A 12041-nucleotide genomic window follows, 5' to 3' on the forward strand; every position below is an offset into this window, starting at 1 on the left:
GCTGAATGACTAATGGTGAATCTCTAGTCATACAGGCTGGGTGGTCATCTCTTATGTATGGATGGTTTGCAACTTCCCAAAGCATATTTTATGGACTGTTGAAAATGAGAGCATGTATGCTGGGAGGCTGACAAAAACGACATCAGGACACTCTCAAAGCTCACCTAAAAGCTGGCCAAGTCTAACTGAATACATGGAAAGTTGTGCTGCTGATAGATCGGGATGGAGGCAGACCTGTTGGTCTGCGGTTAAGACATTGAGAATAACAGAACAGAAAAAGCTGAAGAGAAGTGTGAGCGAAGAAAGCAGGCTGTGGCAAAAACAAGTGGCCATGTCTGCCCAACGGGCGAACACATCTGTGGATTCCTCATTGGTTTACAGTTGAACAAGATGCACTGAAACAAGCTGACTCATATGTCGACTATGATTGGTGACTCCAACGACAACAGCCTCTGAAGAAAGGCTATTTATTGCTTAGCATGTTTTGTCACGTTATCAATGAATTATGGGTATTCTGCTTCTAGCAATATTAAATGGGACTCAGACCAATTTTAAATTTTTTCAATACCAAATATTACATTCTATACAGTCACTAAATTTTGTTCAGACATCTTAGAAAAAACGGTTACTTACCTCTTGTAACTGTTGTTCTTCAAGATGTGTTGCTCACGTCCATTCCAATAGGTGTGCGCCCTGCACAGTTGCTGGAAGCTTTTCCCTAGCGGTACCTGTCGGGTCGGCCGTGGAGACCCCTAGAGTGGTGCCTTCATGGCGGTGTATATACGTCCCTGCCGACATGCTGCCTGCTCAGTTCCTTCTTGCTGGAATACTCCGACATTGGGAAGGCGGGCGGGATTCGGAATGGACATGAGCAACACATCTCGAAGAGCCACAGTTGCAAGAGGTATGTAACCATTTTTTTTCTTCGAGTGATTGCTCATGTGCATTCCAGTAGGTGACTTCCAAGCAGTTACCCTGGGGGAGGGGTCGGAGTTCACCTAACTGCTGAGTGCAGGACTGCCCTGCCGAACCCAACATCATCCCTCGCCTGCCAGGTAATGGCATAGTGGGAAATGAAGGTGTGGACTGAAGACCAGGTTGCCGCCTTGCAGATGTGGGACCTTCGCCAGGAAAGCTGCGGACGCCGCCTGCGCTCTGGTAGAGTGCACCTTAATCGGCGAGGCTGGAACTTTCGCCAGGTCATAGCAAGTCCTGATGCAGGACGTGATCCATGACTAGATGTGCTGTGATGAGATCGGGAGCCCCCTCATTCTTTCTGCAATAGCAATAGAGCGCTGTGGTGACTTATGAAACGGCTGTGTGTGTTCAAGGCCCGTGCTCAAGGTGCTGCTAAGGCCCGTCTAACGTCCAATGAACAGAACATGCGCTCCCTGTGAGTGGCATGGGGTTTAGGGAAGAACACAGGTAAAAATATGTCCTCGTTCACATGAAACAGAGACAATCTTAGGCAGGAACGCAGGGTGGGGGCGTAGCTGCACCTTGTCTTTACAAAATACTGTGTGAGGTAGTTCAAAGGTCAGTGCTCTGAGTTCGCATACCCTTCTAGCGGAGGTTATAGCCACCAGGAAAGCCACCTTCCAGGAAACGTAGGAGAGGGGGCAGGTAGCCATGGGCTCAAAGTGGGGCCCCATGAGTGAGGACAGGACCAGGTTGAGGTCCCGGGGGGGATGGGCCGACACACTGGAGGATAAAATCTGTCGAGGCCCTTAAGAAACCTGCTCACCATGGGATTATCAAACACTGATCCCCCCGCCGTTCCCGGGTGGAAGGCCGAAATGGCCGCGAAGTGTACCCTTAGGGATGATATTGCTAACACTTGGTGCTTGAGATCTAAAAGATAGTCCAAAATAAGGGGAATTGGGGCTGATTGTGGCTCAGTTCCCCTTTGTCTAGGCCAAATGGAGAAATGCTTTCACTTAGCCAGGTATGTGGCTCGAGTGGAGGTTTCCTACTTCCCAACAGGACCTCCCTAACCGAGTGGGAGCACTGAAGCTCAAGAGGATTCAGCCATGGAGCTTCCACGCCATGAGGTGGAATGACTCCAGGCTGGGTGCAATAGACGGCTGTGGTTCTGTGAGATTAGGGTTGCACAGAGAGGAAGCGCTATTGGTCTGTCCACTGAGAGGTTCAGTAATATGGTGAACCAGTGCTGGCGGGGCCACGCTGGTGCTATGAGGATTAAGGAAACCCTGTCTTGAAGAGTCTTGAGGGGCACCCTGTGTATGAGGGGGAATGGCGGGAACGTGTACAGCATGTGACCCGTCCATGACAGGTGAAAGGCGTCCATGGTGGAGCCTGGGCTGTGGTTCAGGAAGGAGCAGAATCCCTGGCACTTCCTGTTGCTCCGCGTCACAAACAGGTCCATGTGGGGAGAGCCCCACCTCTGGAAAATTGAGTGAGCGATGTCCGGTCTGAGGGACCACTCATGTCCATGGAACGAGTGACTGAGGTGGTCTGCCAGCTCGTTCTGCACCCCCAGAAGGTGTGACGCCTACAGGTGTATGGAGTGGGCAATACAAAAGTCCCACAGAGTGAGAGCTTCCCGACAGAGGAGAGAGGAATGAGCACTACCCTGTTTGTTTATATAGAACATCGCTGAAGTATTGTCTGTGAGCTCTGATACGCACATGCCCTGAAGACAGGCCTGAAACGCTTGGCATGCCAGGCGAACCACCCTCAGTTCCCTCACGTTGATGAGCAGCGATAGCTCTGCATGGGACCAGAGGCCCTGGGTTCTGACATTGTCCAGATGCGCTCCCCAACCGAGCACCAAGGCGTCCGAGACAAAGGAAAGCGTGGGTTGGGGTTTTGCGAAGGGTACTCCAGCACAAACCAGCTGTGGTTGCAGCCACCATTGGAGAGAGTGGAGAATTTGAGATGGGAGGGTCACTATTGAGTCCAATGGGTCCCTACCTGGTCTGTACACCTGTGCTAACCACGTCTGGAGGAGCCGAAGGCGCAGCCTGGCATGCTGTACCACGTATGTACAGGCCACCATGTGCCCAAGTAGTCTCATACAATTCCTGTCCGTAGTTGTGGGGAAGCGGAGGAGGGTCTGGATAATGTCCAAGAGCGCTCTGAAATGCAATTCCGGAAGGAATGCCCTCGCGTGCTTGGAGTCCAAGAGAGTGCTGATGTACTCTATTCTTTGTGTGGGGGTCAATGTGGACTTGGGCTCATTCAATACAAGTCCCAACCTATGAAACGTAGCCGGGGCCAGGAATACGTGCTCCACCACCTGTGCTTGGGACTCTGCCTTGATGAGCCAATCCTGTAAATATGGGAACACCTGCACCTGGTGCCTGTGGAGGAAGGCTGCTACTACCGGCAGACACTTGGTGAACACCCGTGGGGCCCTTGAAAGGCCAAATGGGAGCACCCTGAACTGGTAGTGCTGGCCAATGACCACGAATCTGCGAAAGTGTCTGTGGGTTGGAATAGCAGCAATGTGAAAGTATGTGTCCTTCAAGTCGAGGGTGGCGTACCAGTCTCCCGGATCCAGGGAGGGAATGATGGCAGCCAGAGAGACCATGCGAAGCCTCACCTTTTTAATATGTGTTGAGGTCTCATAGGTCCAGGATAGGCCAAAAGCTGGCCCTTGGCCTTGGGGATGAGGAAATAGTAGGAGTAGAACCCCTTGCCCCTGAATTCTTGAGGAACCTCCTCTCTTGCCCCTAAAGCTAGGAGCGATTGTACCTCTTGTAAAAGGAGTTGCTCGTGAGAGGGGTCTCTGAAGAGGTACGAGGAAGGGGAGTGGGAGGGCGGGAGGGAACAGAACTGGATAGAATATCCCGCCTCCACTGTGCGTAGGACCCAGAGGTCTGACGTGATCTGAGACCAAGCACAGTAGAAGTGGGAGAGCTGATTCACAAAGGGGGACGGGGGGGAAGGATCCAAGAAGGTGACTGGTGCACTGTCCTCGTGCGCATCTTCAAAAGTTGGGTTTGGGGCCGGGGGGCTATTTGGTTTCCTTGGCCCGAGGAAGATTGCGGTGGGCGCCTCCTGTTATTTCTGCCCCTCCTCCTCGGTGGATCCCGCCTTGGGGGCCCCAGGTAGAAATGGGACAGGGGCTGAGGTATAAAGGGATTTCTCTGAGGCACTGGAGTGTGCAGCCGAGAGACTTCAGAGTTGCCCGCGAGTCCTTCAGGCTATGCAGGCGCGTGTCCATATTTTGAGTAAACAGGCCCTCACAGTCAAAGGGAAGATCCTGTATTGTGTTTTGGACCTCAGGTGGGATCCCCAAAATCTGAAGCTACGCACTGCACCTCATAGCGATGGCGGTGACCATGGTTCTAGCCTCAGAGTCCGCTGTGTCCAGGGCTGCCTGGAAGGTGGTCCTAGAGACAATTCTACCCTCCTCAAGGAGCGCGCGCAACTCCCTGCAAGAATCAGCCACGATTAACTCCTGGAATTTAGCCAACGAGCTCCAGGAATTAAAAGCATATCGGCTAAGCACTGCCTGCTGATTCGCTACCCGAAGCTGGAGCCCCCCAGTCGAATAGACTTTACGGCCAAAGAGATCCAGCTTCTTGGCGTCAGGTGACTTAGGTGCGGGGCCTGGTTCACCCTGCCGCTCCTTGTGTTTTGCCGCATCAACCAAACAGGAGCTCATAGCCTTTTTGCAGCACAAAGTAGCGTCTCTCGACCCCTTTAGCCGTTGGTGATATAGAGGCTGGGGTTTGCCAGAGCACCTTCGTGGTGTGCTGAATTGTCCTTATGAGGGGCAAAGCTACTCTGGAAGGACCCTCGGGGGTGAGGATGTCCACCATCGGATCTGAGTCCTCCATAACCTCCTCTGCCTAGAGGAGGAGAGTAACTGCTACCCTCATAAGCAGGTCCTGGTGGCCTTTGATATCCATTGGTGGTAGAGTGGTGGAGGTGCCTGCCACCGCCTCGTCCGGCGAAGAGGTCCCCGGGACAAGGTCTTTCTGCCCCTCGGGTTCTTGGGAGGCCAGGTCAGGTACCGTGGAGCACCCTGCAACCAGAGGTTCAGGTGCTACCGATGTCAGCGGAGGAGGAGCCGTGCTTGTCTGCAGCCGCTCAACAGCCCTGTCCCATAAAGGATCCTCAGGGGCCCTAGGGGCATAGTGTGCCATCAATGTCACCGAGGTAGGTGCACCAGGGGCCGATACCACCGATACCAGCCTAGATCCCTGACCTTGAGCCTGGTGGTAGGCCTAGGGGGTCCAAAAAGGCCATTGCACTGGGCCCTGCCACTGGGGTGGCCAAGTGGCGACTGGTGCCGGTCGTTCCGCTGGCCTACAGTGCCGGGATCGGTGCTGGAACCGGTAGTGGTTGCATCGGGACACAGACTATTCTGTGACTGACTGACTAGTATTCTGTACCTGACCATGGGGGAGCGGAGCCCAATGGTGCCGGGGAGCAGTGCTGGGGAGACTGAGACCGGCACCACAACATCATGGGCTTCCCCTGATGATGAATCAATGGCACTGCCACCATTGGTGCCAGCGCTGCTGCCATCAGCGTCGTGACTGGTGTCGTAATCGCCCGTGGTGCTGGGCACAACAGCACAGTCAGTGCCATCACCAGTGCGTGAGTTTGCAAAGCTGGGTACTGCGCCATCATATCAATGAGGTCTCGAGCCGCCTCATATGTGTTCGGAGTGGAGGGGAGGTCAAGCTCTTCCTCCAAAGTTTCACAGGTAGGAGAGTCCGTTCTTGCTGGACTCAATGGCTCTGCGACTGGGGTCGGAGTCAACGGCGCCAGTTCTTGGGGACCAGACCGAGGGTGTCCCGCTGGAGGACGCACCCCACTGGAATCCCCACTCGGCTTCCTGACAGGGGAATATCTCCTGTCTGGTTTCTTTTTCTTATGCAGTACTGGGGACTGTGAACTGGCCTTGCGGGCCGGGAAGTGGTGCCAGTGCTCCCTGGCAGAGTCCTTCCTCAGTTCTGGGACATCCCATGCTGAGGATGCTGGTGTCGGCTCAGACTGTGGCTGAAGGGCCGACTCCATCAAGAGGAGCTTCAGGTGATAGTCCCGCTCCCTCTTAGTCCTGGGTCTGAAGCTCCTGCAAATAGGGCACTTATCTGTCTGATGGCCCTCCCTGAGGCACTTGAGACAGGTGGCTAGCGGATCACTTGTTGGCATAGGTTTTGCACACCTTTCGCACACTTTAAACCCCTGTGACCAAGGCATGCCCTGGCGCCGGGGAGAGTAGAACAGGGCGGAAACCCCCCAAAGTAAGCTAAACTAATCTACAACTATTTACACAGAAACAAGGGAACCACTAGGTAAGACACTTGCAAAAGCAAGAGACTAAGCTGTTCCAACGACCGTCACAGGCGGTAAGAAGGAACCGAGCAGGCGGCAAGTCGGCAGGGACATATATACACCGCCATGAAGGCGCCACTCTAGGGGTCTCCACAGCTGACCCGATGGGTATCGCTAGGGAAAAGCTTCCAGCGATCGTGCATGCAACGTGCGCACACACCTATTGGAATGCTCATGAGAAATCACTTGAAGAACATCAGTTCAGAAGTTCCCAGAGAAAAACAAAGAAGAGGTTACATTCACAAAATATCTACTGTGAAATGGAATAAAGCATCAAAAAAGGTTTTACAAAGAATTAGGTACTCTTAGACAAATCACTCCTCTGTTCCCAAGACAACAACAATACCACACATGGAAATACAGAGTTGCATTCAAGAACTTTTTAACATGTGAAATTACCTTCATGACATCCTTTACTAATCAGCATGCTAGGATTTAGATGCTGGTCCAACTAGAGATGACCTGAGATCAATACAACACACATCAAAAGTTAAATTTATGAATGTGCATTTCCAATGGAACTTACGACAAATGCTACCTGGGTTGTGTCAGTTTAAGTTCACAGCCAAACCCCTTTTTAAAAAAGTACTACATTAATGGCCCAAAACACTGCAATATCACACTATTCTCTGCTGTACTTATTTGCCACAGAGCTACAGAATTTTTAATAAAGGAAATAATGGACATGTCACAGAATGAGTGACAACTGAAGTATGTAACAGGAAGCCATTACACAGCCTCTTATGCCAAAAGAGGGTTAGCAGTTGCAATCTTGTGTTATATATCCTTTCCTTATCAAAGGCACTGTTAAAAAAACAAGAATGATTAATGAAAAAAAGCTTGGTGGGAAGGGAAGGAGAGATGAGGAAAGTTATTCTAATGCCAGGCTCATGTTTTCAAGTTTTCCAGTGTTGTTACATAAAAACGGCAGATAACAAGCTCATTTCAACATGTAGAATAAAGGTCCCTACTGATGTATTGAAGATTCCGAGGAACATAAAATGTACCCACTCAAAAGGATGATAGTTCTTAATACATATCCTATGGCCAGGTTGAGTTGGGTTCCTCCACCTCACTTGCTCTGAGGGGCAGTATGGCAAACGAGGATCATAGAGGAGTCTCCTACTTGCTAGGTCTCCCTCCTTTGCTTCTCCAATTTGATTCTTTCTGACCTAGGAGACTGTTCACCTGCTTTACTTCCCCAAGGACAGTCTCTTGTCAAAGGCTGGACTAAAAGGCCTAAGGGATTGGAGTCTCCACAGTACTGACCCAGCTGCAGAAATTAGGCCGGTAAGTGGAAAGATATAGGCTCTTTCCATGTATGTCTCAGTTTGGAATCACAGAATTGTAGGAAGGGAAGGGACTTCAATAGGTCATCTAGTCCCGTCCCCTGCACTCAAGGCAGAAATATGTAATAACCAGACCATTCCTGACACATTAGTCTAACCTATTCTTAAAAATCTCCAGTGAGATTCCACAACCTCCTAGGCAACTTGTTTCACTGCTTAACTATCCTGACAGTTAGGAAGTTTTTCCTAATGTCCAACCTAAACCTCCCTGCTGCAATTTAAGCTCATTGCTTCTTGTCCTATGCTCAGAGGCTGAGTAGAATTTTTCACCCTCCTCCTCGTGACAACCTTTTATGTACTTGAAAAAACTCATGTTCCCCCTCAGTGTTCTCGTCTCTAGACTAAACAAACCCATTTTTTTCAATCTTTCCTCATAAGTCATGTTTTCTAGACCTTGAATCATTTTTGTGCTGTCCTATTGACTTTCTCTAGTTTGTTCACATCTTTCCTGCAATGTGGCTCCCAAAACTGGACACAATACTCCAGTTGAGGCCTTATTAGCACAGAGCAGAGTGGAAGAATTACTTCTGTCTTGCTTACCACACTCTTGCTAATGCATCCCAGAATGAGGTTTGCTTTTTTGTGCAACAGTGTTACACTGTTGACTCATATGTAGCTTGTAATCCATATAAGCCCCAGATCCCTTTCTGTACTGCAAATCCACAAATATTTACTTTATATCCCCATCCATGGATGTAGATATCCGCAAACCATTTTTGTGGATCACAGCTCAGATGCAGATACAAATTTGTATCCACACAGGGCTCTGCAACACACTCACCGGAATGGAGTGGCTGTTACCCAGGCTTCAGCTTGGCTCTCTGAATCAAGCAGCAGCAGCTTGCTGGGCATTCTGGGAGTGGTAGTCCGCAGCTTGCTCAGATAGTGAAGGTAAATTGCAACTCCCAGAAGGGAGTGTGACTCTGTGCTCCTATGCAGTGAGCCAAATGCAGCATGTTTTAGAACCACCGCAGCTGCGTAGGGGCATCCGAGCCCCCACATTGGGAGGGCGGTGCTACATACGAGGACCCAGGATGTAGCCTCCACCCAGAGAAGGGAAGGAAGTATGACGGGGGCAGAGCGGGTTATGGGAGGTCTCTGGGGAGAAGTGGGAGGCAGTTGGGGGTTTGGCACAGCCCTGCGTCACTGGTGTGAGGTGATCTGTGGAGGTGTTAGCCGAGCCCTGCAAATCCATTGATATCTGCAGATATCAGAGGACAATTTATGCAGATCAGATGTGGATAAAAAGTTTTGTATCCGCAGAGGGCTCTACTTGCAACCCTCCCCAGCGTGGTATCGTCTGCAAAATTTATAAGTGTACTCTCTATGCCGGGGTACTCAATAGGCAGACCATGGGCCAAATCTGGACTGCTAGACACTTTTGAACAGCCCCCGAAATCTTTTTATTTCTTTATCTATCTATCATCATTGTTATTTTTATTTTCTTCTTCTCTGGAGTCTGGACCTTGAGTATACACTGACCAAGAAATTGGGACGTTGACAAAAAAGAATTTCCTATGCTCTAACATTCTACTCAAAGGTTGTGTCTGCAGATGTCTGCATGTTCAACCAATGTTGGGGCCTAGTGAGCAAGTGCAAGGAATTCCAAGTGGCATATTTGCAAATTTCATCTGATGGTGCTTCCCATGTCCAGACTAAGAGGTGGCCACATCTCTGGTGTAGTGGCTTTAAGTCTTCCTGGAGAGAAGTTTGGCAGCCTCATAAGTCTTAGATATCCAACACAATTCATATGGCCAGTGTGTATCCTGCCACCCTGAGCTCTTTCCCTGAACTGTGGAAGAGAATGAAAAAAGGAATCTCTTCTGCTCAATGTTTCTAATCCAAGAGCACCTCAAAGGCCCTGTGAGATGACAGGTGTTACAGGAAGGAAAAAACTTGAACAAGACTGGAGTAGAAGCTTGGATGGGGGGAGGGGGAGAGGGTAGAATATCATGGTTAGGAAAGGAGTAGGATGTCAGGATTTTTGATAAAAACTAGGACAGAAGCCAAGGATCATGTTATTATGGGAAAGTCAACACCACAAGACTATAGGACCACTCACACACTACTCTCTTTGCCAAAGAGATAGCTACTCAAGCCACCTCAGGGAGAGGAACAGATGGTGTGTTAAAAAGAGACTCATACTAGGTACATCTAAACTGCAGCTGGGAGCTAGTCTTGTTTGTGCTAGCGGGGCTTGAGCAATCACGCTAAAAATCGCAGCAGGGACTGAGAGACTTTGGGTGGAGCTTTGGCTCTCAAGCCTAGGGGTTAGGAGGGGTGAAAGCCTGAGCCGTAAGCGCCACACTGATATCTTTAGTGTCATAGCTTGAGCCCCACTGGCGTGAGTCTGACTACCTGTTCTGGGAGACTCGCTCCAACTGAGATTTATACAAGCCATGTTCCGACTCCCTTTGAAGACACTGTGGAACTCAGGGCAGAGGAAGTGGCTTCAGATAATGTGACACTGCGGAGAGGATCCCACGTTGTCTCACCCCTCTACTAGGCAACCAAGGGCTCTAGTGCAGAGATTAGGCTTTTGATGAAAGCCAGCTGCTGGAAGTTTAAGAAAGCAGATTCTGGTGTAGCTGAAAGAATCTCTATGCCCTACGTAAGGGGAACAATCCACACTCTAAAACAAAAGTATTTCTCTTTCAAGGGGTTAGCATGGTCAAGACCACCTTACTGGAGATTCCAGACTTCTTCAGGAGCACCCTGCCACAAACCCTGTTAAAGGACTTTGGCCTGGTCTACACAGATTTTGTACAGGTATAACTACATTGGTATGGGGTGTGATTTTGTAATGAAACAGTTAGCAGTACAACCCCTAGTATGGATGCAGATGCCTTATACGGGTTTTGCTTAACCCCCTTTCTGTACTTCTGTGAGAGTTACCAAAGTGGTACAACTTGTGTGTTTAGACAAGGGCACCTGGGTCAGGAGGACATTACTTGAACCCTCTGTCCTGACCCACTGGGGAGCATAGCTTGTGTACCAAGGCCCCTCGGTTATTCTAGGACAACTAGGATTAGAAGTAGATGCCTCAACTACTTTTTGTGGGCAGTGGAGGCTAGTTTTGTCTTCCAGAGACCACCTCAACAGCTGTTTATCCCTCTGGGTCAGATTCTCTTCCCCTTTAGGGAAGCTAGGCAACTAGTCGTCTGTCTCAGCCCCAGAAACAGTTACGCTGCTGTAACACACCACTGAGGTAGTGGAGGTTTCCTCTCAAAGATTAAGTAGAGACTTTCATCATTCTTTTGATTATGTCTTGTAAATACGGCACTCCTTTTATACAGCATGCTCATCAATAGGGCTCTGTGTCGGTCACGGAAGTCACAGATTCCGTGACTTCTGCAGCAGCCAGTGTGGCTGACCCCAGGGCTGCCCAAGGAGCTGGCCCCGGCCCGTGGTCCCAGCCGGCCGTCTGGAGCCGCTGCTGGCCATGACCCCCGGCCGGCCGGCGCCACTGGCCCCCGGTTGTGCCTCCCCCAGCAGCGCGCCCCGGATTTGCCCCCCCCCCCCCTTAAGATTTATACTAAAAATACCTGTGATTAAGTCATGGACAGGTCACGGGCCGTGAATTTTTGTTTATTGCCTGTGACCTGCCCATGGCTTTTACTAAAAATACCCATGACTAAATCATAGCATCACTCATCAATACACATTATTAGTAACCAGATTCAACTAATTTCAGTTCACCAAAACTAAAGCTTTTAGTATTTCTTTAGTCATTAAATATTTGTTTTCCCTACAATATTCAACAAGCCTCAGGGAGGGCTTCCCTCCTTTTGTTCCAAAAGGTATAGAAGATAATTCAATATTAAAATGGAACAAATGCATGCAAGACAATTCAATACCTCAAGCCCAGATCCAAGGTTTGGTGAATCCAGTGGTCTTTTTTTCCTTGGCCCAATCGCTGCCAAAGCTGTGAGATTGGCTTCTCTTTGTTGCATCTGTGCCAGCTCCAACTGTTGCATCTAATTTAAAAAAGAAAAGTATGAGATATATGGTATACTGAAGGGCCCGTTCTGTTCATTCAGCTTCAATCATCTGATCTTGTCTTTTACATAGGTTATAAAATCTGCATCATACAAGAGACTATGGCTTTTCAGAACTTACAATTCCGGTAGTTAGGCCCACCGCCACATTAGTCATTTTAGGAGTCCAGCAAATGCTAACCCCACCACATATGCCATGGCATTGTCCTTAGGTTCATGTGTTTTGGGAAGACAGTACCTAGGATCAACAATACTACCAGAGATATCCCTGTTGATCTTCAACTTTAGTGAATTTTGCTATTTATTGATGAGTGAGACAAGAAAAGTTTTGGCTCAGAACCAGTTTAAATGGCCAAAAATTAAAATTTTGAGAGTTGAA

At 49.5% G+C, this 12041-nt stretch overlaps 1 protein-coding gene across 1 annotated transcript in view; it reads right to left on the reverse strand.

The window, feature by feature from the left end:
* TAF4B (TATA-box binding protein associated factor 4b) overlaps positions 1 to 12041 on the reverse strand; it is a 121653-nt gene that overhangs the window by 18140 nt on the left and 91472 nt on the right. The window contains exon 14 of the mRNA XM_074943113.1: positions 11522 to 11641. Within this exon, the coding sequence (XP_074799214.1) occupies positions 11522 to 11641 (120 nt within the window). The remainder of the gene's footprint in view (positions 1 to 11521; positions 11642 to 12041) is intronic.

This window comes from Natator depressus, chromosome 2 (assembly GCF_965152275.1).
Source record: "Natator depressus isolate rNatDep1 chromosome 2, rNatDep2.hap1, whole genome shotgun sequence".
NCBI lineage: Eukaryota > Metazoa > Chordata > Testudines > Cheloniidae > Natator > Natator depressus.